Below are 27791 nucleotides of genomic sequence, written 5' to 3'. Positions count from 1 at the left end.
GCCCTCAGCTGGTAAGCCAACATTATGTTGAACGCAATGATCGAAAGTTGCAATTTATAGCAATTGGAAGTCATGCGTAATGTATACATTCCTTGATTATTCTCCTCCCGAGGATTTTATTAAGCCCCAAACGATTACAACTTCCGACCCTCATTTTGAGAAGGCAACCAACTACCATCAATGGCCATCAGAGATAGTTAGCTCCTCTAGAACATGACGCTCGGACGCTTAAACCAGAAGAGGAGATACCAAGGGACTTAATGGCAGAAAATTACGAAGTTATTTAGAGTGACACCTCCGTTAACGGGAATCTCTTCCTCGAGGTCGCCTCTTGCTGGAGGGCACCTCTGTCCCAAGGGACATATTTTCCCAGGACCAATTTCCTTTGAGAGAGAGGTTTCAGACTATTTAGTTACGTAAGTACACCGCCATTCTGGCCACATAAACAACTCAATTCCTTGAGCACTCAGAGAACTGTCGACAACACCAACATCACCGACCACTCAATCATTATGACCTGAGGACGCTGTACGACACGACCCTCGCATTGTAAGCAAAAATGCACCGATTGATAGCCGCAGGATAGCCCGAATAGGCTCCACGTACGCACAAGTTTTCATTCCACACAGAGGACTACTCCACTTTGCTCCACCAAAAGAAGGGCCTCGTGAGGTTGATGTTTCCCCAAACACACGCTCACCTTCTTCCAGCCATGGCGAGGGGGGTGCCGCCCGAAGAGCACGGAACATGACGGAAAACACCGCTGGGATGAAGCCGGGGAAGCACAGACACACACACACGATACAACGCCGGGGGAGCCGTCGCGCGCCGAGCGAAGGGGGGAAAGAGGGTTTTCCGGGGGGGAAGTTACGCGATATAGTGAGGGGAACGACCCGAGCAGCGACTCACTCTGACGAACTGACCGAGCGACGCGACCGCCTGACGTCGACTGTTGTGTGCGAGAGCCTCCCTCCGTCAACCACTACGCCTCCCCCCCCCTCGCCTACAGAGAAAGTGTGGGAGAGAAAGTGAGGGGGTGGGGGCGGGGTGGGGGAGAGGATATGATGCGAACCGAGGAGCGAGGGGGCGATAATACAGCGACGCGAAACAATCGTTATGCATAACGGCTAATGGGTTTCCCATTGTATTAAATGAATTGCCGATACGTGTATGACAACGAATGGCACAAGTTCTTAAGGGTTTATCATAACTACACCAGGAATAAAATTGGTAAATATTGCTCTCATTCGATCAAAGTGAAAGAAATAAAATATTCATTTTGATTAAGGGTTTCCGATTCCGGTGGTGCAAGTGAAAAAGTTCGATACAAAAATCACAAGTATGTCATATAATCTGACTATTATATTATTACATATTATTATTTGCATACGAAATATTATGACTACACCTAATGACTACACTAATATGATTTGCAAATATTCCTTTCATTGGATCAAGGTAAAAGGAATGAATTGTTGATTTTGTTAATAGGTTTCCGATAGCACAAATTTGAAAAGTTCGATACAAAAATTACAAGAATATCACATAATCTGAAGGTTGAATGACTACCCCACCAAATAACTAGCTACATCTACTCTACGCGAAAGAAAATTTTCTATGTGTGCCAAAATACATGAGCGACGATAGGTTAGCCAACGTGTGAAAAGAATTTTCGATGCTACCAAGGTAACAACTATTACAAATACTTACTGACGGTTTTACTTCGACTACGCCACGAATAAATAGAAAAATTTCCTTTGTTTTCTCGGAGCGAGAGTATGTGTAAACTTTGGTTTAGGGTTATAATTTATTTCCCATTGGATGAATAAAGAGATTATAAATGACAATGAAAGGCAAAAAATAGAAGGATTTATTACGACCCCGTCACGACAATGATAGCATTCTGTTCATTTTATCAAAGCAAAAAAAAAAAAACAATGAATTTGTCCACGTAGGTACTTGAGTGATAATAGGTCTCCCATTATATACATAACACGTTGTCGTAAGTAACAATTGGATTGTTCAAACTCTAGACCAGAGTCCTCTATATTGCCATATAATAACTACGAAGTTGAGTCGTCGCAATCCGCCATTGTTGGTCAAAACATCAATGGCGGGCTGTGTTGTAGCATAGGTGTAACGTCAAGTAGGTGCAGTTTTTTCCATTTTTGTAATTGATTAATAAGAGAGATGGGTGGTTCTTCTGCACCAAGCTGTTCCATTAGTTGCAGGGATGGGTTCCGTGTTTTTGTTTTTCCTTGTAATCCTGAGGTAAGGGCGAAATGGTTACAAATTTTCGGGATGGATAAGTGGCAACCATAGCCGTCTTCCACAATTTGTGAGGTGAGTTAGAAGTTGATTTAATTCAGTGTATTGGATAAGTATTCATGTGAAAATCAAGTTTTTACTTAGTTTCGGCTTAAGTTGATGAAAGGCTGTGATTTATTTCAAAGTTTAATACCTTTGGTACTCAGTCTTACGTTGTACGTAATGTAAACAGAAAAGAGTGCATAATAATTCCTGCTATTGTTGAGAGTTTTTCATGTTTATAAGGTTATTTGTGGCATTGGTGTGTTTTAAAACGTTCATTATGTCGTAAAACTAATACAAGTAACCCGAGATACATTCAAGTGATTAATTCAAACAATAAACATCAGAATACGCAACCTATTCACATGATGGAATGTGGTTAGTTGTTATTATTTTGTCGCGTGCAAGTTATACTTGTAAGTGTCCTTGAAAGTTATACTTGTAACCATATAAGTGCTTTCACGTTTGAAATACCATGAGGAACTTTTACGTGCAATGGAATCAATGATACCAGTTTTTATGAAAGACTTACTGAAATAATGTAATATTTAAGTATGTCCCTTTTGGAACTACGTTATTGGTAACGAATGTTTGCAGATAATTGTATTCGAATTCATGCTGGATTTTACACCTTGTAATTACATGCGATTTATAAACAGCGAAACCTTCCTTAATTAATATAATAGTCAACATACAGTTTATAACTATTAAGATTGAGGTAGGTTTCCATGGAGTACTAATGAAGTGATTTGGGAGACTCCCTATCCTTCCAGCGCTGCCTTCTTCAATTCACTGTAAGGCCTACTTCCTTTCAATTTTTCTAAAAACCCTACTGTATTCTTTTCCTTCCCCTACCTCGTTTCCCCAACATTCCCTCTAACACCCTTTTCAACACCCCTCTCCGCTAATTATTCGCTCCATTCATAAATTCTGTCTCCCCCGTATCTCATCTAAAAGCTGCCTCTCCTTGCCAACCATATCCAGCTCTTCGTCGTTCCTTTTCCTCTCCGTCCATTTCACCTTCTCCATACCCACACCTCGAATGCCTCGAATCATCTCTCGTCTCCTTTCCTCAATGTCCACGTTTCCGCACCGTAAAGCGCAACACTCCAGATCAAACTCTTCACTAACCTTTTCTTTAAACTCTTATACAACAATCCTCTCAGAATTTCCTTCCTATTCACGAACGTCTCCTTTGCTAATGCAATTCTCTTCCTAATGTCCTTACTACCGTATCCGTTTACCTCTAACGTACTGCCTAAATAGTTGAACTGCTCAACCTGCTCAAATTATTCACCACCCACCTTTATCTTAAGTCTCACACTCCTCGCTCGTGATGCTTTACAAAACCGCATAAACTTAGTTTTCTTGCGATTAATCCTCATCCCATACTCCTCGCAACGCTCGTATAACGCATTCACTAGAGCCTGAAGCCTCCTCGCTGACTGGCTAATCAACGCCTGATCATCCGCGAATCTCACTTATTTGGACATCATTCCTCCCACTTTTACTCCAGCTTCTAACTCATCCCTCGCTTCTCTTACCATCTCCTCAGCGCATACGATAAAAAGTAGGCATACGCGGCGATAGAGGACAGCCTTGCCTCACACCTCGGCCAATGCTTACCCACCCAGGTTCTCCGTCCGCTACCCACACTTGCGCAGTCTGGGCCATATACAGATTACAAATTAGTCGTCTATCCCTCCAATATACACTTATTCTCTTGAGGATTTCCATTAACTCTATCCAGTTCAAGCTATCAAACGCTTCTTCAAAATCCACGGAACAGGCATATACGTCCTGGTCATATTCTAGGTTCCTCTCCACCAGGGACCTTATTATCGCTATTGCATCACGAGTTGACTTCCCTTTCCTAAAACCAAACAGATCTTCGCCCAAACAGTCGTTTGCCCTCGCCTCCATTCGTCTGTTCAATATCACCACTTTCGTCGCATGCGATATTAAGGTGGTAGTCCTGTAATCTCCGCATTCCACAGCTTTCTTCTTTTTCGGTAGCGGAATTAAAACCGTCTTCACGAAATCCTACGGCCAACATCCCTCCTCATATATCCTGCGTACTAGTTTGAAAAACCTTTTCTTACCTTCCTTCCCTAGATTCTCCTGAAGCTCACACGGGATATTGTCCACGCCCACTGCTTTACTAGCCTTCATATCACGAAGTGCTTTCTCTATTTCCGAATCTAATATCCCCGGCCCAAAATGATCCTCCCCCAGTTCACTTTCATCCTCTAAAGTCAATCTCTCCGGTCTGTTCCTTCCTTCATAGAGATCCTCCACGTATTCTTTCCATCTACTCTGTACATCTTCCTGCTCGGTTAGCATCCTTCCATCTTTAGCCTTACTTTTAGACATGGCTTCTCCTGTTTTACCGTCCGATAGCGACTTAACTTTGGCGTACAACGCGCCTACTTCTCCATCCCTCTGGAACTTTTCCATTTCCTCAAACTGTCTTTTCCACCAATCCTCCCTTGCCCTCTTAGTTTCACGTAGTAATTGATTATTCAGTTCCCTATACATTCTTTTGCCCTGTTCTGTGTCCACGTTCTTCCACTTCCTCCTCTTCTCCATTTCCCTTATCATGTTCTCCGTTATCCACGGCTTCTTTATCCTTCTGCTGTCAACGTAGCCAATTAACTTCTCCGCCGCATTGACTATTCCCGTTTTAATATTATCCCACCCTTCCTCTTCAGTCTGTGTACTTCCAGTCTCCCGTATACTAATGTACACTTGTTCCTGATATCCTCCCCTTCAGGTGTTCTACGTTCCATTTCTTCGCCTTTCTAACTTTAGTACATAAGTCTTTTGAATCTTACGTTACATTTTATAAGTACTAGGTTGTGGTCTGCATCTGCATCTGCTGCTGGGAAGCTACGCGAGTTTTTCACACTATTCATAAACCTCTGTCTTACCATAATGTAGTGTATTTGATATCTCCCTACATCCCTTGGACTTTTCCATGTGTACCTTCGCCCTTTATGATGATTGAACCACGTGTTTGTGATGAATAACTTGTTTCTCCTGCAAAATTCTGCTGCTTTCTCTCCCCTGTCGTACCGTATTCCCAATCCAAATTCTCCTACTTCGCTTCCATCCCTCCCTTCCCCGACTAAAGCGTTCCAGTCCCCCATCACTACCAAATTTTTCTTACACGGGGTTTCTCTAATTATTTCCTCGAGCTTTTCATACACCTCATCTACTTCTTCCTCCCTATGATTGCTAGTGGGCATGTAAACTTGGACCACCACAAGGTCGGTGGGCCGCGCCTCAATTTCTATCACCAGAATCCTATCGCTTACCTGATATATACCTACCATACGCTTAGCCATCTTACTGTTTAATACTAATAAAGCTACCCCTCGCTGGCTTACCCCCCACCACTATATATAACCCTATACCCATCACTCCAATAGTCCCCCCCATCCCTCCACCTCACCTCGCATAATCCTAAGATATCTATCCTCCCTTTATCCATTTCCCTTTTCATATTTTCTAGCTTCCATGCCCTCATGATTGTCCTCACATTCCACGTCCCGACATTTATAGCCGACTTCTTCTTCTCCATCTTCTTGGCCTTCTTCTCTCTTCATTGCTGCTGCTGCTGGTGATGATGATAAGTCTCTGCAAGGATTTCGCATGTTGACGACCCCGAGGACCTTGCCGACCTCGCTGCCGTGCCCGACACCCGCCCTTTGCGGACGGGTCCCGGTCGATGAGATTCCGAGGCTCATTTGGTTGTACTCCATGTGTTCAGGGAAAAGATAGTTGGTAGGGTTTCCCACTTCCATTCCAACTGTGTTTTTCACGTGACACCGTCACGTGGACTACCTTTCGTCTGGCTCCTACCCGTCGACCTATCTGGCATGGGTGGCCCTACTGGGAATAATTTAGAATTAATCCCGCCAGTGCAGCTCTAGGGGTATTAGGAACGCGCAAGCCTTTCCACCGCGACAAGGTTGTAGCCCAAGGGAAAGGCAACATACAGTACATGCACGTAATTATTTAGCCATTTATTCATTATGAAAACATTTTCGTGCGAGTTATCTTCGTTTTCCTTGCCACAGGTGCACTTATACGAATCAAAATTTGAATCCGCTCGGAAGGAAGGCTGGAATAAATTAAAAGCCTACTGATGTTCTGACGATTATCGACGTCGCGAATTTTCCTAAGCCTATTACACCAAAGAGGAGACCTCTCATATTCTATTTATCGTATATCGTTTCATACAAATTTTTTGCATGAAACCAAAATCATTGGCAAGTGGTATCTCGATAGTGTTCCATTGAAAAAGTCCCCTGTGTGTAATTCATGTTTGGCATAGTCGATGGCTGGATGATTCCAAGGTTTCGTTTCTTGGAGGGGTTGAGTGTTTTTGATGGCTACATGCAGTCTTAGGAGCTGGATATACTGAGCATGTCTTTATTTGTGCTTTTATTCATGTCATAAGCACCTATTACCCTGAGTTATGGACTCCTAAAATCTCTTGTAATTTGTCTTTTTCTATTATGCCTCATGATAGTGACTTTAGGTAGTGTAAGTCATTTCTCATCTTCCATACGTGTCACCTGCGCTTGGTATTTTGCTGAGATATGACTACATATGTATATTTTTAAATGAAGTAATTGTTAGCATTATCATTCATCTATAGTCTTTTGAGAAATCAGCACAGTTGTTGAAAAATAGGCACGCAGTCTTTGTTAATGCTTATCATCTATCAAATGAGGTAGCTTCTCAAATTGACGTGTTTGTTTGAATGTAAGATTGAACTATACATTACAAGTTCTTTTCTTTCACATTGCCTTTGTTTATATTCTGGAAAATTTTCAGTTATGCCATTTTTCATTACTTCTGTAGCATCAGCCTTGCTACTTTACATTGAAAAATGGTTTTCAAAATACTTCTAGAGTAATTAAACAGAGTCAGTAGTTGCTCTTGTGTTAAGCTGTTTTGATGGTCCATGATTGTCAATATACAATAGTATTTTCAGTGATTATTAAGCGCAATTGACTGTCAACCCATTAAAAGAAGGGTTCTATCAGGTCGTAATACGTTTAGTCTTTGCCGTGGTTTTATCTTTATTTTCACCGTTTCCATTGTTGTCATGCCTAGAAAATTTGTATTTATGTTACCGAAGGTTTCGGGAATTAGTATCAACTATCCGAAAATTACCAACATTCTTTGCATACCAAACAAACGAAGAAATCTGCCCACATCTCCTTATGGGTAAATGGGCTGCTAGGACTAACAATGGCGGACGTCGTCATTCCCATGGTGGAAGTCTATGCGACGACTCGACATGATGAGAGAGTAGTGTTGAGAGAGCAATCTAGAGGACTCTGCTCTAGACTTTATTACAACTCCACCACCGGGTGTGTTAACAATCTGTCATTTTGATAATGGCGAAAGAAAACAAAGTTTTTGTAAACCAAAGCTAAATCCAACAATAACAGGTATCCCATTGTAAACATAAAAACTCGATTCAAGTTCCAGCGAGATACACAAATTCTGAGGGATTCATTACCATTCCACCACCCATTCAACATGCAGTTTATTAGACCAAAGCGACAGGAAAAAGGAAAACTTTGACACACTTAAATAATAATAGGTTTCCCATTTTTAAAAAATGAAACGTCGATTCAAGAGACAAGAGAGGCAAACATTCTGACGGCTTCATTACAACTCCGAAACGATTGATTGATAAACATTCGGTTTATTTGATCTAAGTGAAAAAGCAAAATGCCCGCGTATTTGAGTTATTAACCCAACCGCTAGGAACGTAGCAGTACCTTTATTAAACGAAAGCCGAAGTTTTTTCCCACTGAAATCTATGTTAGCTTTTGTTAAAAAAAACTAGTTAAATTTTTTCTCAAAATTTATACTTGCAGAGTTTGAGACGCAGGTCGTAATCATAGATATTCCGTCTTGAATAACTATGTATTTTCCACATAAAATTTATTTCTCAATGACCATAGCTTAGACGTCAGGGAGCCTGATCAGGAAAATTATTCCAGATGTGTTCTATGGCCTACAAAGTGACGCTTGAAACTACCGATGTGCATTTATGCCAGGATCGGTTAGAGTATATTACTAACTTCTTGGGAGAGTTAAAGATTTTCAGTGACACTTGAAGGACTACTGAAGGAAACAAAAACTTTGAATATGGCACAAGGTGCCGAAGCAATAGTCGGTTGAGTGATTTACAATTTTGCGAAGAAAGTTGTTTTAATTTTTGACATGAGAAGAGCGAATTTTTACAGAGATACGCCCGCATACGGAATATGTTAAATTATATTTCACATTGGAAATTACACTTAGTTTCTAATCTTCGTCCTCTCACGCTTTCCGCTCACAATATTTTGATAATCTGAAATAATAATGCGTTTTATTGAAGTATAAGCACTTTTGTTACCACCAGGGATGTTGAAGGACGACGTTGTCCACTCGGAATCCCATCCACCATATTATTTGCAGAATCAACCACGCCCAGCACCTGGTCCTTTCTCTCCCACACCGCCAACAGAACGCAAAAAATCACGCGACGGGAGGACGTGTTGGGTGACCACTCAAACATCAAGCTAAAGCGCAGCGATTTTTCTAGGATTTGCAGACAATTATCTCAATTTCTTAAACGGTTTATGTACATTTATTTTCACCGAATATCAATCTCTACAGTACTTAAAAATATGACCTACTGTGACTAAAAATATGATCAAATATTAACATAAAAATGGAGCAATATCACGATAAAAAATAGATAAACTTGCCGAAAGGATACATATATTTATAAATATGTCAACAAATAATCAACAAAATAACAATCATGGGGCACCACTCACATGGAATACTGATGATGGGATGTTCAAATACTGAATTATTGTACTGTTATTACATAATGAAACATGTAAGTAAGCTAATGAGGAAATTGGACGCGTTGGGTTTTATAGCAAATATGATTTTTACAGATTACTTTTCGATTTGGGAGTGGCCACCTAAAAGAGGCGAGGACCAAAGGAATTTCAGAATCACCTGATGCGGCAAATGGATTCCACGAGACCACAAAAACGCCGTGTACATTTGAGAAAGGTGTCGCTCGGCGGCTTGCGGTGCCAGGGACGATTTTCACCGTTGATTTCATCACCGCCATCATCATCATCGGCATCCCCAAAAAATTCATCATCATTGAATCTAACCCATGTACTTCATACCATAAAATGGGGCCACGGGTCAAAAGAACAGCGTCACAGAGAGTGGAATGCAAAGATACGTACAAATAAAACGGGATCAAACTGATGGTAACGAGTGGATGAATGCTAGCAAAAAAAAGTCCCAAGTAATAAAAAAGTACACAAAAGGAACGGAGTCATTATCAAAGGTTTGGTTCAGAGAGTGGAGTGGAAAAAAATTATTTTCTCGGCGAAACTTGAATTAGGGAAAGGAGAATAAGAGGAGAGATTACATTGGGAAGGGAGGCAGCGGGGAGATGGGGAAAAAAATTAAACGAATCAGCGTGCTCATAGAAAGCAGAGCGACGCAACTGATGGAATAAAATGAAATTGCAGCGCACCGTGGGAGAACAAAAGGGGGGGGGGACTGGCCGCAAAAGGGCTTTTTGAACGGAAAATGACACTCGAGGTTAATTACGTCCGCGGGGACAAGGAATAAGGAAGGGGCAGGGATGAGGGAAGGGAGGGGAGGGCAGCGGATGATGTTTAAGGGGCCGCTACGTGGACCGACAACGAGGAAGCAGGACAGACTCAGCGCTAGAGGGCGCAAAGTCTTTCGCGGTTAACAACACGCGCCGGCAAATTCCTCACCAGCCACTCTTTCAACCGCGTTCCACTGAAAAAATAACAACCACAGAGCTTGGATTCGAGGAACCTGCAAGGAAGTCGTTAAAGGTTCTAACATAACTCTACATAGTTAATACCTGCTATTATATTAGAAAATTTTCTTTCGATCAGATTGTGTTTTTTATTTGAAGCCCAATAATATGGTTTTACAACGTAAAAAGTTCATTTTCATCTTCAAACATAGACTTTTATTTACAAAGACGCGTGCATATTAGAATGAGAAGACGGAAAACTCAATCGGCAATATCATAAGACATGGTGGTCTGTCGTCAATCGTGGTAGGATACGTCGACGGTAAACACAGCGAGGCTGAGGCATTAGCAGGTGGGAGCAGGTGATGAATAAGGATGCGAAAAACAAGAACTTCTGAAGAATGAAAAGACCTAGACGAGAGAACTTAGGGGAGAGCTACGTCAAACCAATTTTAGGATTGTTGACCAGATATAAAAATGATTTGTAACATATTTCCCATGTTTTACTGACGTAAAAATGTGAATTTTAACTGACGGTGCTCTAAAAAACGGCATATTGACCATTAGGGCATCTAACTTCCTAATCGGCAGCAAAATGTAAAAATACATTTCTTTGGAAGACTAAATTATTACTTCACTAACTATAAATATAATTCAACCACCACGAGTTTAAGATTTGATAAATGGTATACCGTGCTGTAGGAAGCGGAGAAAGGTTGGTACACTCTAGGGACAAGAGGGTTTTAGGGTCAAAGAAGGCATTTTTTCCCAGCACTTCGGACCATTTCCCTTCACTTAAACGCGTCACCCACAACACAACGGCGCACTTCAAAACAGGCCAAAAACAGTTCAAAGAAACCCTTTTTTTAATTTCCGCCGGCAACATCCAGTACATCGGTTGATTCCTGCTCGCTACACCGAGTCCTTCGCAACTGTGCAGCGCACTTCAAAACAGAACGTGAGCGCAGATGGTGAGCATCGAAGTGCGCTTGAGAAGACACGAACCTTGATACTCCCACTCCTAATTTTCACCGCAGTGTGAATTTTTTGTAAAGGTGTCAAACACGAGTTGGAATCACGACTCTTGAAATGGCTTTTCCCTGAAGCAAGAACTTCCATCGTTGCTCACCTTCAGCTTTCTTGGTACAACTACGACAAAAGGACAACAGACGTAGTAACGACTACCTACTTCAATCAATTTTTAAAAATCGTAAAAGAGACATGAAAAGGTGGACAAACAGAGAGAGTGCGAATCGTCCACCACGCAAATGAGAAATGTTAAGGGATTATTTCCTTACAAGCAAATTTATGGTCTCAAAAAAATAGGCTCACAGTGAGAAAATATCCGGCCGTGGCAACATGCAAGCTAAGGGCAACTACTTGATATTCTGCACAATGTAACTCGATACCGCTGTAAAAACTTTCATTTCATACCTAGAACGGTTTAACGCATTGGAAGGAAATGTAAAATCGCACCACTATTTCAAGATGAGGTTCATACAACAAATACTCTTTCAGTTAATGTTCACACAACCTAATAAATGCTCCTTACTCACAACTTGTCTTTACTTCTTAAAATCTTCCAGACCTTATACCTCGGAACTCACTAAGGCACATTGTTTCAAAATGATTCCACAACATTTCACTCTCAGTTCTCAAGGTGCAACCTTATTTATTCCGTCTAATGGTCCACAAACTGCATTTATCTCCGCCAACAAGTTTCGGTATCAAATATCGCATTTCACGCACACGAACAATGCCTTAACAGTTCCATGGTATGAAAAATTCCTAACATCAAGTCAAATTTTAACTACTTTAAGCCTGGATATTGTCTATACGATTCTTAATACCTTCAAAAAATCTCCTATCATTGAGCATTGATAAGAATTTGCACAGTTTCTGTGATAGCGATATGGGAATCATCGTTTCTGGGCCACGCTTACTATTTACGAAACTTCCCTCGGTATCACGTGGCGCAGAAATTCCTGTCCACTCCTCCCATCTCTATGTCATCATCATCAGTATTTGCAACCCTTCTTCACGTTCCACAGCCATCAACCTCTCAAGCATTCACTCCAACATGTTCTAATCTGACAGCACATCCACCTTCCTCCGCTCTACCCTAACTCCCTCAACTTCCTCTCTCTTTTCCAACTTATCACCGCTTCCTCATTCGCCTATCTCCACCACCCTAGCCCGTTTATCTTTAAACAAACCCTCCAAAGTCTAAGTTCACCCTGTTCCAAACAGACAAATCTACGAAATACTCAGCGTCACGCACTGAAGGATAGTTTCTTTATCTCTTTCCCATTGGTTAGTTATTTCTCTCCACTACATGTCTCAACGAGGAAACCACCAGCGAAAATGTTTCCTAGTTATATGTTATAGTATTTGAGGAGGTGACTGTCAGCTGATATCATTTGCGTCAAAAGAGAGGGGTAGGGGAGGAAGAAAAACCTGCTGTCGGCATTAACTAGCTCTTGAGGAAAGAAAGTCAAGTGGACCATGGCTCAACATCCCATCCGACGCACGGAGTAGTAGGCTTGAATGGGATCACAGCGAGAAAATATTCGGCAGCATTAAATGTGACGCTAAGGCTCCTTCTTGATATTATGCTCATTGTTACCAGAAACCGCTAAAAAAAGGGTGACATTTCATACTTAGTCTGATTTAACGCATTGGAAGGAAATTCCAAATCGCAGCAATATCTTCATTCCACAAAGCATCGAACAGAGCTTGGGAATTCTAAAAAAAATCTTCACCACGGTTTTGAACTTTGAACCTGGTCCCACATGGTGGGAAGCTAACACTACTGGCTACCACACCATCCCGATTCCCTTCCCTATAAATTACACTCTCTCTCTCTTATTCATATCACTGAAATCATTCAATGCGATGCTAATGTATAAGACAAAATGGTACAACTTGGCAGGCTTTATGGTGCAGCAGCCGTCGAGCTACAGCCAACCAATCCATATAGCCTTAAATAGGTTCAAAAATGAAAGAAAATTAAATCCGCGGTGAAATTATTAGACACAAAAAATCGAGGCAAATTGAAAAGGTAACTTTGAAATAATTAAACTGGTGACAACGAAAACTTATTCAATCGTCTTCTGTTCGAGGCAAGAATAGTTGTATGAAAATTAAGGCATAAAAACACAACGCCACAAATGCTAAATAGTCAAATTTGAAATACCCTGAAGATGTTTCCAGTTACATCAAACAGAAAACGCAATAAAATCAAATATTTAAATCTGATTATACAAAAAGCATCCCAATAATAGCATTATGTTTGGTTAGGCAATAATAATTCAACTGCAATCAAGAGGAAGATCCTCACAAAGTTCCGTCCTCTTGCACAATTATTTGTTATTCGTCCGAGAGTAATCGATTCAATAAAAAAGTTACGACGCCCTTACAAATTTTTCTCTTAAATTTTCCCAAATGGGTATGACATAGAGCTTCTTAAAATGCTTCCAGGGAGTCTTCCATAGCTGTTGCAATAGCATCACGTCAATCATCAGGGTTTCTCAAAGACGCAAAGGACACTCATCAGGCGAGGAAGATCATGACCTACGTATTGGAATCCCTAAAAGGGAAATGAATTCGTTCGCTTCGTCGATCTCGTTCACCTTGAAAGAAATTCATCCAGTTTCCATATGAGGCGAAGGTGGAGCAAAACATATGGGCACCTTAAATGCAATCCGCTGACAGCCAAAGGTAATTTAGATCTCGCTGGATATGGTACTATGGAGACTTCAGCAAAGACTTACGTGAATTGTTCAAATGATTGAGGGGGAATCAGAATAAAATTTTGGTGTTAAGATTATCTCGAATGTCATTCAAAATTGGAAAAGTTTTCGGGCAGTCACACGGCTAAATTCATAAATTATTATAATATAGTGCTGTATAGACAGTCAACATCTAGCACCTAACCTTTGAGTAAATTATGATTTCCCATGGTGATAAAATAACCTATAAATCTTACCGAGGTTCCGCTTGAGATGACAAGCCAAGTGAGAATTTATTCAAACAAATTCGGCTGGGAAGGTGATACTGCAATTACTACCAATTATGACCGACGAGAAGATTCAGAGGAACTTGTTCAAATTGTTGGGAGCGTAGTAAGTGGGATATATGAGCTGCACTTGCTATTTTGGTAAACAGCCCAGAGAGTCTTGAATCAACTGACGAACCCATCTATGCCCATCTGTATTTTTTTTGGAACAGATATTTTTGGGAAATCACACACTGCTACGAGGAAGCAAAAGAAGACCGAATTCAGAAAGTTCATTCACGGGTGAACGAAGCATTCATCTTCGCAGTGGCATTTGAGATTGCGACCTTTTAGTTACCAATCCGACAAGTTCTTGGAAACTTCGGTGCACTGACCACACGTATTCGGAAGGGTGAATTTTTTTAATAAAAATGCAAGCACACCCATTTAATGGATTGAGGAAGCCAATTCATGCTACACCGTTTTTTTTTCAATGCTTTCTTTTCTAAGATTTTAAAGAGATATTTCATCCAGCAACCTCAAAGGGCGAGGAGAAAACGGTCGAACGATGAGAATTGGGCTTGGTGCGTGAACAGGTTACGAAGATTCAAAATTCGTAGTCCTCGAAAAAGCCCTGCAGACGGGGCTTAATTTTATCGGGCGTTATTTCAAAACCAGTCGGATGAGTTATCCAAGGGAGTAATTCGTATAGGGAAATATCGCTCGGTTTCTTCTGGCAGCCGAAAGGTCTCACTGAAGTCGATCGGAGCCGGAAAAGACCACATTACCAGTAGGAACGAGCGAGAAAATTTTCAGATGGGCACGTGACGGCCGTAATAGTTGCAAGACCGTTCTGAGCAAAATGCCAAATTTTTCGCCTCGATACACACACCATTTCACCTGGAGTCGAGCGAAATTTTCACAAGAAAACTCAGGACAATTAATGTTTACGAACATGTACGTTCAGTTCCTCAAAAAAATAAAATACCAAGTAAAATAGAACACGCTGTCCATTTCGAATCAACACAAGTAAATTGTAATCAAAAGGTACATGTAACAAAATAAATTGGTTTACCTTTCTTGTTACGGCAATATTATTCGGGTGATAATATAATGGTACGGCATTAGGAAAAATAGGAGATAAAAGTAAAGGATGAAACTGTAACGGCATGAATATTCACGGAGCCGTACTACCAGAATGAATTCACAGCCATTAAAAATACCCACGAATGATAACATAGAATACAATTCATTTTATTTAAAAAATAGAACGATAACGGAACACTGTTGTTTTTTTATTTTTTTTCTACGAAACTTAACTAATTAGGCAAGTTCAAGACGTGAGAAGGAAAAGAAAGAGCGTGAGGAAAGAGCGAATACTAACATAAGCAGAGAGAAGATGCTGAAAACTGCTTTGTTGGATAGAAAGATTTTTAGTAAGCGGGAAAGGAGAAGGAAGAGGCAGGGGTCATGAATAGAATGAAGAATAATAAGCCTAACGCCGAATATAAAGAGAGAAACTCGACAAGCAAGGGGAACAGGCAGTAAAAATCGGAAATAGACACATGTTGAACTTCATTAATTAGGTTACTAGTCATGCAGTACTACAGCAACAACCGGATAGTTGCAACGCAAGATATATTAGGCGAAACTTGCCGATTTTCAATACCCCATTCGATCTAGCTAACAAGCAAACGAGTCCCAGAATCCATTCGCACGTGGAAGAGGAACGGAGAAAGTGAATTTCTCCAAGCGTATCCGAACGGCTACAAAACAAAGCACCGACACTATAACCATAAGAAATGTACCATGGAGATGCAAGGGATGATCTCTTCTGTTGGGTGTACCTTACGACATCGTTAAGGAGCCCCATCACCAACGGCGTTCCTTCGCGAAGGCCATTATGCGGATTTATGTTCCGACCCCACATAGGAATATACATCATCACTCGGAATCGGATGAAGAATCTTCCATCGAAGAAAACGCTAACAAAAAGGCGTAAATTGAGTCATGGCAGGTTTGACCTCGCCGTGAGCGGAAATTATTCACCGCAGATAAAAATTTACTGACTGTTTTCAGGGAAAAATGATATCGGCACCGTGGTGACAGCTTCGCTGGGTGAGGCAAAATTCGAGATCGTTCATTTTTTTACACAGTTTATCACTTCTGCGTTTCAGAGTAGAAGAACAACTCACTTCCTGAAGCTGGAACCTTTATACTATATTTTCTTCCTCCCTTAACTACAAACAAATATTGGGTACATGTCTCACTTCCTCTGAGGGAAGCGTGGCTGCAAAACAATATTTGCTCATATTCCGTTCCTCAACCTTGGCCAAAGTGCACTTAAATGTTTCCATTTATTCTAATGCAAAGATGAAATTTAGCAGTCGTGACGAGAAATTACTCATTTTAGCGTTGAAATCACTCATTTTAGAGTTTCTGACTCCTGATGCGCCTGAAATAAAAAAATCCCAAATTTCAAATTTTAAATTGGCCGTAATACATGCATTTTGTCTCTTTTTAAACTTTCACCCAACTGCTGGAGTGCAAAAAGTGCAATTTTCTTAAGTCTACCTCAGTTTTTGTCTAAATTTTAGATTGACCACTGTATTATGCCGTATTTCCACCAGGTGAATGTAACGAAACTTAAAGTAAATCGCGTTTTTTTTTCTTCGGAGGTGAATCAGAAAATATTTTTCTCCACGTGATCTCAGAGAAAGTCAAAGCCGACGTTGTATCCGTTTCTAGAAAAAAATCACCACTCCCTTGAATGAAAGCGGTTCACACACACTCGTGATTAGCTGCTACGCATCAGAAATCGTAATCCCTTTCATAAATCATCTCAACGAATGAAAGGGTGTATTCTGGATTGGTGAGCACAAGGGGGTGAGTGTACCCATAAACTCAATTTACTATTTTCTCAACGAAAAACAATGAGTTGCACTATCTCGGAAGTTTCCCCTTACTTATAGAGTGTTCTGGCTCGTACAGAAGTGTCGGAGTCGCGATGGAACCGGTCATGGAGAGATTATACCGTCTGCTGATGGAGTGCGACTACAGACGTGGCTTTTCACGCGTTGAATTCATCATCTGGCCTCTCACTTTCGTCCATCCGATGAAGGACTTACAATCAGTTGCAAAATTCTGTGTTCTAAATTTGAGGACTCTTTTTGGCATTACCTTGGAGTTTTCACCAATCAGTCCCACCGATGTGAATTGCGATTGCCCCAAAAGAAGAAAAAAAATTGATAAAACAGTTTTTATGTGAAATAAATCTGCGGTGATTTGCATTTTTTCTGTCACTTTCGATGAACAAAGATGCCTCATAAATTTATTAGAATTCCCTGAATTTGATCAATCGCTACTCATCACCCTGGAATACAGGAAGAAGAAAGAAAAAGTCGGTTGGAGGAAATGGCTTTCAAACTGAGTTCCAAGACCTCCAACTTCTCCTACGAAAACAAGGTCATTCCATTTATTTATCTCATATTTTATTTATTTATCTCAATTATCCCCGAAATCAGCGCAATGTGGTGTTTAAACTGTGTGTGGTGTTTGTTGAATTTAAACAATCAACAACTGACGATCACTCACACCCATATCCTGGAAGGGGAAACCTATCCAGGCGGGACTCGAACCCGTAATCTTCGCTATGGTAGGCGAAGACTTATCCCCGCCGCCACTAAGGCCGACAAATTTGATCATTTTCACTAAATATAAGACGCGTTCCACGCGCGCTTCGGCTATAGAGCAACCATTAGTCAAATCCGTCTGCCGTACATCATTATGCAATGCCTTTAAAATGTACCGGATGATGACTAACGAGACGGAACACGTGATGTGACACAAACGTAGTGGCGAAGTACTTGCAGATTCAGCACAACTTACTTCCATTAAGTCTCGCAGAATACTTACATCTCCACTGACTGCAAATATCCATGTATGTACGGTATTCCCGGGGACCGATTAAAATAGCATTTTGGGGGATTCATCACTTTTATGGGCGGTTTATGGGTACTATCTCTCGATGGAATGAGAAATTAATCAACCTCGGAAAATAAAAATAATTAAAACTCACTCGGAAAACAAAAGTTAATTCTGTATTGAACGGCCAAAATAAATATCTGCGTACCTAAACCACGTTAAGTACACTTACCATTCATCTCACACCTATATTCTCTGGATATATACTTACTGCCTAAATTCTCTGGAATACTCACTATCAATTGATAAACGGCATTTTTAACGCTATAAATATTTTAGTATCGATTAGGCTTCAAAATATTTTTTTTAAATCAAAATAGAGCCATAAAAAATATTTTCCACTTACTTCAAGCACTGTTATGAGCAGATTTTTCCTGAATCCATCGGTTTCCAAGTTTCCTATACAAGTTTCATTTTTTAATAATTAAGAAGAACAGGTTTTGGTAAATTCTCACCTGAAACTTTAGAATCGATTACTTTGAACATTTTTTTATTATTTTTGGCCAACTTTTGGAAATTTTACCCCGCTGTGGGGGGGGGGGGGGAGAGGGGGACTTCCTCACAGCTCCCCAAGGATTTAACACTCGGATTAACCACTAATTAGGGGGCCCACTAGAATGGAGATTTTTGGATTTTAAAACTTTAAGTTAGCTTCTAACACGATAGGCAAAACATTTCTTCAAAATAATAATATTGGCGAATACAAAATGCTATTGAGTCATGTGCATTACACCGTTGTTAGATGAAGGTGTAATTACAGAGTCCAGAAATTAGCCTAGTCGAATTTTTCATGTGTTTCAGCGAGTACTTTTTTGCCATCATTACTTCTTCAGCGCGAAAATCAGAACATGACTCTTGCAGGCTTTACAGGTCAACGAACGCAACTGCAGCGCTGAAACTTCACGTTAAGGTGAATCCGGGACGTTCCCAGCTCAAAAAGCTTAGATGAGGCCAACCTCACGTCCATGCAGTGTAACGTTGCGCAAATGCGGTGGCCTCGCTGGAAGCCGAGGGATGTTTCCGAAGCATGGCACGGCGAAAGTGAGGCGAGCGCGAGAGACGGACGGGGCTTATCATGAAAAAAAAAGAAGAGCACGGAGCGTGTCGACGCTCGAAATAAGTGGTTAACATCATGTAACACGTACTCCACGCCATACGACATACTACACGAGAGCTCCAACGGTAGGAATTGCCTCGACGAAAAGCAGAAAATGGGAGACAAAAAAAACAACAAAAAATTAGGAAAAAAAGGGGACGTAGAGGCTTGCATGTAGTTAGGATGGGATTCTCACATCCCCGCGGTTGCTCACTTCGCACACGGGGCGTCCTGAAATCTTTTCTCGAAGAGAGAGACGAATTTGCTTTCATCACGACGAGAGCAGCTCGAGCGGAGAGGCACGAGAGGAGGAGGTTGCATAATCTCGTCCGCTCGTGCACTCGACGGCTTTTGGTACCGGAAGGAAAAGTTCTTGAGGCAGGTCAAAAATATATGCGCCGTGGTAGGACACGCTGCAGTGGCGGCTCGGACTCCCGACGCTTGGGCGACCACTCGGTCCGTTTTGGGGCATTCCGCGGGGAGGGACTGCGGACTTCCAATGCAGACGAGTCAGATAAGAGTAGGGTTACGAGATGCTCTTAGCAAAATGTTGGGTGTACTTAAAAAATGACGGAGATTACACAAAGATTGAAGCACACACGGAAACACGAGTATGATCGCCAAAATGGAAAATTCCACCTTTTTCATTGCCTCAAGATAGTATCGAATTCAAAATAGTATTTTAAGTTATATAAGTTTTCAGGACTGTATCACATTCCACATTTAGAACTGAGGCAATTTTAAGTTTTAATTTTTTGCATTGAATTGTGATGAAATATTTCGGTATCATAACATTTAGCATATTTTTGAATTCCCCCAAGTGCCGGACAGGAGCTTAAATTGTAAGACATGCTAATAAATTTTCGGATATCTGGTAACTCTACCATGAGTATAAGCCATGTAATAACTTAACCCATGTACAGGTTTTGGAATCAGGGTTATCTTGAATCTATTCCATAGGTTAAGGTAGGTTTTTTAAGGAGCACTTTTACGTATCACCACGGGCTACCTCCACCCTCATCGAAGTTCCTTCTCCCATTCACAATAAGGTCTATTCGCTTCCCTTCTATCAAGAAATCCTTTTCTCTTCCTCCCTTCAACCCGTTTTCCAAACATTCTTCATAGTAACATAGTTTTCACAATCCTCGCCCTTTTCACTACCCTCTCCCAAACCTTCCGTCTCTTCTGTACCTCCTCTGATAGTTGCTTTTCCTCGACCACCTTTCTTGCACCTCATCATTTCATTTACTCTACGACCATTTCACCTTCTCCTCCGCCAAACTTTTAAATGCAAAATATCTAAATGCATAACTCATATGGTAAGCTTGATAATAGTCTGAGTTATAAATAAACTAAAATTAGTGAAATAGACTGAGCAATGGAGATTTTTTAAATTTAATTAATTAGATTCGTAATGAAAGACAATTCATACAGGTATTTCACTAATTAGTCGTTCTTCAGGCAGCGAAATATTTTTTTAATCTATTAAAATTACTGCATGTCTTCTTAGAATTCTTCTTAAAATGTTTCCAGCATTTTAAGAAGAATTCTACTTGAATTCGCCACTGAACTAATTGCACATATAAAATATATTTGACACTCATGGTCAAATATTTTTGTACCGTATGGAATCAAGAATTATTTGTGTGCCCTTTTCGTACGAAGCCTTATGAAGGAGAGGTAATTTCTGAACCAAGCACTAATGCGGAGAAACAAGGCGAAAACCCTATCCAAAAGCGTTCGAAGTGATCCCCAGAGAGCTATACAATTATGAAGATAAGCTTGACGTACTCACTTAACGCAAACCTCTAAGGTAACATTCACACAGGCATATTCGACATATTTCAGGGCTTACGGATAGCAAGAAAGTTTTACACTAAACCTTAGGATTGCGTGTGACTCTGTTAGGACACATAGTTATGCCACTTCAGCTCATTTGCGCCACAGTGGATGACTGTCTGAACTGGGTAAGAAGAGGCTATCTTGAGGAAACGGAGAAAAGGACCCGCTAATTATTCTATCCTCGACTAAAGGCGAACACAAGTGCTGGGCAACGAAAGAAGAGCTTTCCGGCAGTTGAACCGGAGATTGCGATAACATCTTCTCCGGATGCCACCAGTAAAACCGCCGGAGGTTTGCATCTATCGAAAGGTGATGCAAGGAAAGTCAGATAACCGGACGAGGCGAAGGTTTTCGAAGCGATGACTGAAACATGACAGCGAGAGTTTTGGCTCTTCCCACGCAACCAGAGAAGTTGAGCAGTTTTTTTGGAATAGAATTAGCTGACTACTATATATTTCCTAAGTACCTACTGCACGTAATAAGTAGCTTTGCACTCACTCACGCGCAGAGTATTCGATGAAATACATCGCATTTCGCAAGAAAACTAAAGGAAAAATTGGCAAAATTTGTTTTTTACCTTCCAAGGAGGCTTCAAGTTCACATGACATTGTGGAAGTATAATATTTTAAGATTCACATACTTTCATTCATTTGCTCATTCGTACATTCAAAATAGCAGCACACTAGGTCAAGAGCACCAAATGAAGGAGTGTGAAATATCACTTCAACCTAGCTTATCGAGGCCAACATATTAGGAGAAAATTCGCCATGACAATGATGCATACTCGGACGAGACCCGAAAACCAACCCTAACGATATGAATAATTTGGAAATCTACCCATTCTTCTTCTTGTTGCTCAAGCAACGAGGTACTTGAGGGACTCATTTTATGGTATCTCATGCTATCCACGTACACGAGGATTAGGTCAGAATACTCCAACCCTCTAAGTAGCGAAGAGGCAAGTAAGTATTCAATCGATCTCATCAGCAAGAAACCAGTTTGGTTTAAGCTTATACATTTAGACAGGGACAGGATCTACAGCAGGCTTGCGATGTTCATGAGACAGTGCGGAAAAATGGTATGTTAAAAAAACTGAAAGATGATCACACCTTTCGTACCAGCTTCGGAACAAACTTGAAAGAAGTACTTTAAAAAATCGATAATCGAGGGTATTATTTTGCATCGTGAGAATGCATTACCATTCATGAAACCAGGATTAATAAAATACAAACAAAATATGCTTTCAAATTTAGACTCTGCTCTGGTAAAAGAAGACATCGTTACGAAGGGGTAAGGTTGATATCGCTGGGGTGGCGGGCAAGTAAGTAAGCCGTGCATACAGCCGCAGGGAACTGTGTCATAGCTTCACATTCCGGCTATCTGGACGTTATGCTTATGAGTCAATTCCAGTATCTGAGGGTAAGCAAGCACACCAAATAAGCCATGAAGAGGGTTGGAACTGGGCTCTTATCAGGACAGGACGTGAAACTCCGCGTCGGTCCAGGTGAGAAATATACAAATGACTAACATCGCTACAATAGATTGAATTACTGTGATAAGCAGAAAACACTATTTTTATGATTAAGTTGCTTTAACGGGCTTATTTTAGAAATTAGATTACTAGAAAAGGCATTTATGAAGTATATTATGGAAGAAGATTTCTGAGAGTGTTTAGCAATACAAACTTATTAAAGATACAGCACCAAAAGTGATGCTGAACGGTATAATTCCACTTCGTACAACTCTAGATATTATCCCGCGCTAAAAGGTAACAACGTTAAATGATAAAAAGAATTTTAAATAATAAAAGGAGAATTCCAGATAGCATAAATAGTGATTGAAAGATGCGAAAAAAGCAAAAGGTTAGCAACATTAAAAGATGGATGTAAATAAACTATAAAAAACACATAGAAGGATGAATATGTAATAGTCGACAGGCAAATAAATACTCACCAGTCGAACTACTAGGTATGTATGAAGAAGCTTTCTCAGACACCTTGAGAAACTTCGAGGTCACAAACGTAATGTTGCGCAAAAAATCCCAAAAAGATACTCAGATTCGCTTCGATTGTATCTAATTAGGTGAGATTTCGGCTGATTTTCCGAAATAGGGGAAAAGCAACGGTGCCAACAAAGGATTTTCCCTTTCACCAACTTAACGGCGCGCTTTGAGTTCACGCACGCGTTATTCTCGATCCCACAGCGTGAAACGTTTCCAGGACAACTTCGTCCCACCTTCGACCACAATGCTGGAGCCCGCATCGGGACAAGGTATTGAACCGCGCGTTGCCAACGTAACGAGAACAAACCGCGAGTGGAAGAGAAGATAAACAGGAGGAGTGTGTTTTGGAGGCTTTCTCCTCCGCAGAACATCGTCCTTTTCCTTCAGACACCAGAGCTACTGTATTTCCTGGGGTTACAGAGAAAGATAGCACGTATTTTCCCATCTCCTCAATTCTCGGGGGTATACAAACACAGGTAGTCCCTCCGAAAAACCGGTTGAAGCACGTAAATAAATGCTCACGGCTTTACAAAACAATGCGTTATATGCGCTAAATTCGTGCTTAAATACTATTTCACGATTAATCGATATCCCGCGGTAAAAGGTAACAACGTAAAATGATAAAAAGAATTTTACATATTAAAAGGTGAATTCCAGAAAGCATAAATAGTGATTGAAAGTTGCGAAAAAATCAAAAGATTAGCAACATTAAAATATGGATGTAAATAAAAACACACAGATGGATAAACTATAACATCGATATAGAGGATTAATCTTGGATTTACGCAGTTAAGAGATTCCTCAATAGATGATTTCAATCACGTACAACTGTTCATGTCATTGGAGCTGACGACATGACGAGGAAAAAAATTTCATAATTAAATTTTTTAAATGGCTGAAATTCATCACATTTTTCCCTTGACCTAGAGACTGCATACGCCATGGGATTCAAAAAAATATTGGATTATCAAATTAACTTTCTCAGAAGCTGAAAATCACTCAAAATATAACAACTCTATGAATGAATTTCACTATCGTCAACCATCCACTGTTTATTTAACGTCATACCTCTCTTGAGAAGGATCAGTGTAATAGTTCACAATAAAGGCCTAATTCTGGATGCAAACTCTTGTCGAAATCACTAGTAATGAATCTCGATTTACTTACGTCACACTAAAAAAAAGAAAATAAAGACAAAAGGAATTTATGAATGAATTTGAATCCATTACATACCCATTGCATTCATTAAAATGAGAGAAATATCTTTGTCCATCGACATTAATTAACAAAGGGAGATCCAAAACTAATCTGCGTTTTTTTACATAATTAATCAGCGGTAGGTGCAATTTAGCGAACTCAGAAATATTTCATCATGCCATGTAAGGAAGATAAGTAAAAGATGTAATTAATTTCCTCAATAGATGATTTCATTCACGTACAACTATATGCATGCCCTCATATCATTGGAGCTGACGACATGACGAGGAAAAAAATTTCATAATTAAAATTTAAAAAATGGCTGAAATTCATCACATTTTTCCCTTGACCTGGAGACTGCATACGCAATGGGATTTAAAAAAAGTATTGGATCATCCAATTACCTTTCTCTGAAGCTGAAAATCACTCAAAATATAACAACTCTATGAATGAATTTCACTATCGTCAACCATCCACTGTTTATTTAACGTTAGACCTCTCTTGAGAAGGATCAGTGTAAAAGTTCACAATAAAGGGGGACCGTAAAACTTTCCACAGGGTTCAACCCGTTCACGCAATCGCTCCCCCACCAGAAATTCAGTTTCGGAGGGAAAAAATTTATGGATACATTCATGGATTTTTACCAATTAGCTCACAACGATGTGCCGAAAATAGGTGTGCAGAAACATTCTGGGACATTACACAAGGTCCATATTTGGTGATTCAGCATATACCAATTAACATTCACTCCTACAAATGTCTTATGCCGATTCTTTATAACTGTTGAAGTAAAACATTATATTGGGTATAAAATTAATTAAAAACACGGAACTGATAGAAAATACCACTAAAGAATGATCAGTAACTTCAGTTGCGATGGCATGGGTACCCTGATAGTAAAAAAATAGCGGGTTATGTAATAATTAACTGCATCCTGAAATAGTTACGCAAAATATATGATCTTCAGTTGGGACGCTTTACATTAATTTTTCGAACAATGAAAAGGGAAGCGAGTCTTGAAAACGGCGAGAGGGCAGATAAGAATGTCAACAGAAGATGAATAATGATTAAGTACGCACGAGGGTCGCAGAGAGTTAAGTCGCAGTGAAAGAGAAAGAGGGGACCGTAAAACTTTCCACAGGGTTCGACCCGTTCACGCAATCACTCCCCCACCAGCAGGCAGGTCCTGTCCGTCACGACCGGCAAGTGATTATGCGCCGAAATCCGACATCCGGCGTGGTGGGCAAGGGTTGTTGAGGCCCCACAGGAAGTGACGGAGCCCCGCATGGACACACCAATGCGTGGCCACAAAGGCGGGCCAGTCACCGCCAACCGACTCGAAGAGCGTTGACCCTACACAACAGCCGACGAAATGTGATAAATGTACGTGTGGTTTAGCCTTTTTGAGGTTTTAATCATTTATTTTACGAGGGATAACATAGGGAATAGAGGCATTTATCAACAGTAGCCGACTGGAACCATATATAGGAGCTTAAAAAACGACGGGCAAGGAGCTAGTTATCAATGGAATCATTGCGCAGTTGGGAAACGTGGATCTTGACGACAGATGATGAAAATAGACTCCAGGTGGTTAGCAAAGGCGGGAATAGGAGGAGATAAGATGGAAAAACGATAGAGGAAAAGCTTGATAGCGGTTGAGTAGAGGAAATTGCTAAGTGAGATAAGGAGGACGCAGATAAAGAACTTCGGGGCGATACAACGACGATAATTCTGTGCTTGAGAGTAGGATAAGCGGGGAAAGGATGGACATGAATTTGGGACAAAGTGATCTGCACGATACAGAAAGGGAATAGGCCGAGGGGACACCTAGGAGACGGAAATAGCGAATGAAAACATAGAATAAAACATTAAATAACGCCAAAAATTAGTCATTTGGAGTAAAAGAAAGATACTAGAAGTCGGAGATAAACGTGGAAATTAAATGAGTACAAATGGTGAACACAGAGAAACTATTTAGGGCCAGGTACACAAGGGGAATAACTGTTTTCTGACAGTGTAATGAGAGGACAAAAAAGTCTGTTAAAATCAAAACTAAATAAAATTATTCCGGAATTGAAATTTTACAGCCAAAGTGAGGAGGTAATGACTATGATATTTCCGCGATGGACGCGGGTTCTTGACACTTTCAGGCATAAATTTCATAGAGGGAAGCCACGAGTATTGCGCTAGATAAGGGGCGATTGTAAAAATGAGAAGATTCTAAAAACCTCAGAAGGAAGCAAAAATTAGAAGAAGTGCTTTCATTTACACTGGGTAAACCACCAATTTCAGGAATATGAAAATAAATATGCTCAGAACAATTGTTTCGGCGTTATTAGTGAAAGATAGTGTGATCGTTGAGATACAACGATGATAGAGATTATAATCTGGACATTAATTTGATGGATTAGTTAAGATGAGTTAGTGTATTTTTGACCTTTCGATGCTTTATGACGTAGGTACCTATTAAACATGGCGAAATCGTACTCCATTGTGGGCGTTTACCCAAGAGAACTCAGTTAACTACCCAGCGGAGAACATCACTTATGAAACTCAGACATTAATCATGAGAAGGAATCTCGGATAATTCCGGTAAATAGCCTTGACTACATTTCGAAACTATTTTGCTATAATCTGAAATTTGAATAGAATGGAGCACGATATCTGAAACACTGCCGTCGGTCAATTTTAAGTCAACTTTCAGATGATCCTTTGACGCACCCAAATTCAAATTCTTCGTCTCGACGTTACGTAAAATTGCCTCCACTTAAATAAAAAACTTCAGGAAGTCTGTGAAGTATTTATTTTAGTGAGGAATACATAGGGAAAAGAGACATTTATCGACAAATGCTGATTGAAACCCTTATAAGACCTTAAAAAACGACTGAGATAATATATTTACACATAGGATATTCAACATCCTATTTGATTTCATTAGTTTCCCTTCATTTTAACAATTCATCATGAGTATTCAGCCAGTCAGAGGGCCACGATAGCTTTCCCATAGTCTCCTATATATGTCTTACTCTGAATACAAGTAAGGACCAAAATCACTTCACATTCGAGATCTACCTGCTTACTTGAAAACGAACTAGACTACTTTAGGGAGCCGAACCACAAGTTACAGGCGGAGAACATTCTCGGCAAGGACCCATGCCCTTCAAATGGAACGTGAAATTGGGTACGCATCGGGGTCAAATGCCCCAGGTTGCCAGAGGCCTCCTATACAGCCGAACAGTGGCAGCAAATACAACCAAACAAATCGAGCCCCCACGGTCATGGGCCGTAAAAATTGAATCACTCTGCAAACAAAATTTAATCAGCCCATCCGCACTCCGCCACCCGATTGTGGCAACAACCCTGAGAGGAACAGAATTTAGGATGCGGTCCCACCGTTAACAAGGGTCGTCTGTATTTTTTCTTCTCTCTCCCACCTCCATCCCTCGTGGGCGTGGAGGAGGAAAAGGGTTTGCAATCATCTGAAAGCAACGCGAGCTGGGACTGGAGAGAACGACCCTACGTA

The 27791-nt window shown here is 40.5% G+C and overlaps 1 protein-coding gene across 4 annotated transcripts in view; it reads right to left on the bottom strand.

Moving 5' to 3' along the window:
* LOC124155636 (cytoplasmic polyadenylation element-binding protein 4-like) overlaps window positions 1-27791 on the bottom strand; it is a 559373-nt gene that overhangs the window by 27872 nt on the left and 503710 nt on the right. For 2 of the 4 annotated variants that reach the window (XM_046529636.1, XM_046529637.1), the window contains exon 1: window positions 701-933. The exons of the other annotated variants lie outside the window; for them this stretch is intronic. In XM_046529636.1, the coding sequence (XP_046385592.1) occupies window positions 701-749 (49 nt within the window). In that variant the 5' untranslated portion in view covers window positions 750-933. Of the gene's footprint in view, window positions 1-700; window positions 934-27791 lie in introns of those variants that run through there. 4 annotated transcript variants of the gene reach the window in all.

Source organism: Ischnura elegans, chromosome 3 (genome assembly GCF_921293095.1).
Source record: "Ischnura elegans chromosome 3, ioIscEleg1.1, whole genome shotgun sequence".
NCBI classification, from domain to species: Eukaryota; Metazoa; Arthropoda; class Insecta; order Odonata; family Coenagrionidae; genus Ischnura; species Ischnura elegans.
The sequence above is the reverse complement of the archived record's forward strand: the minus strand, read 5'-3'. Positions and strand labels throughout refer to the sequence as shown.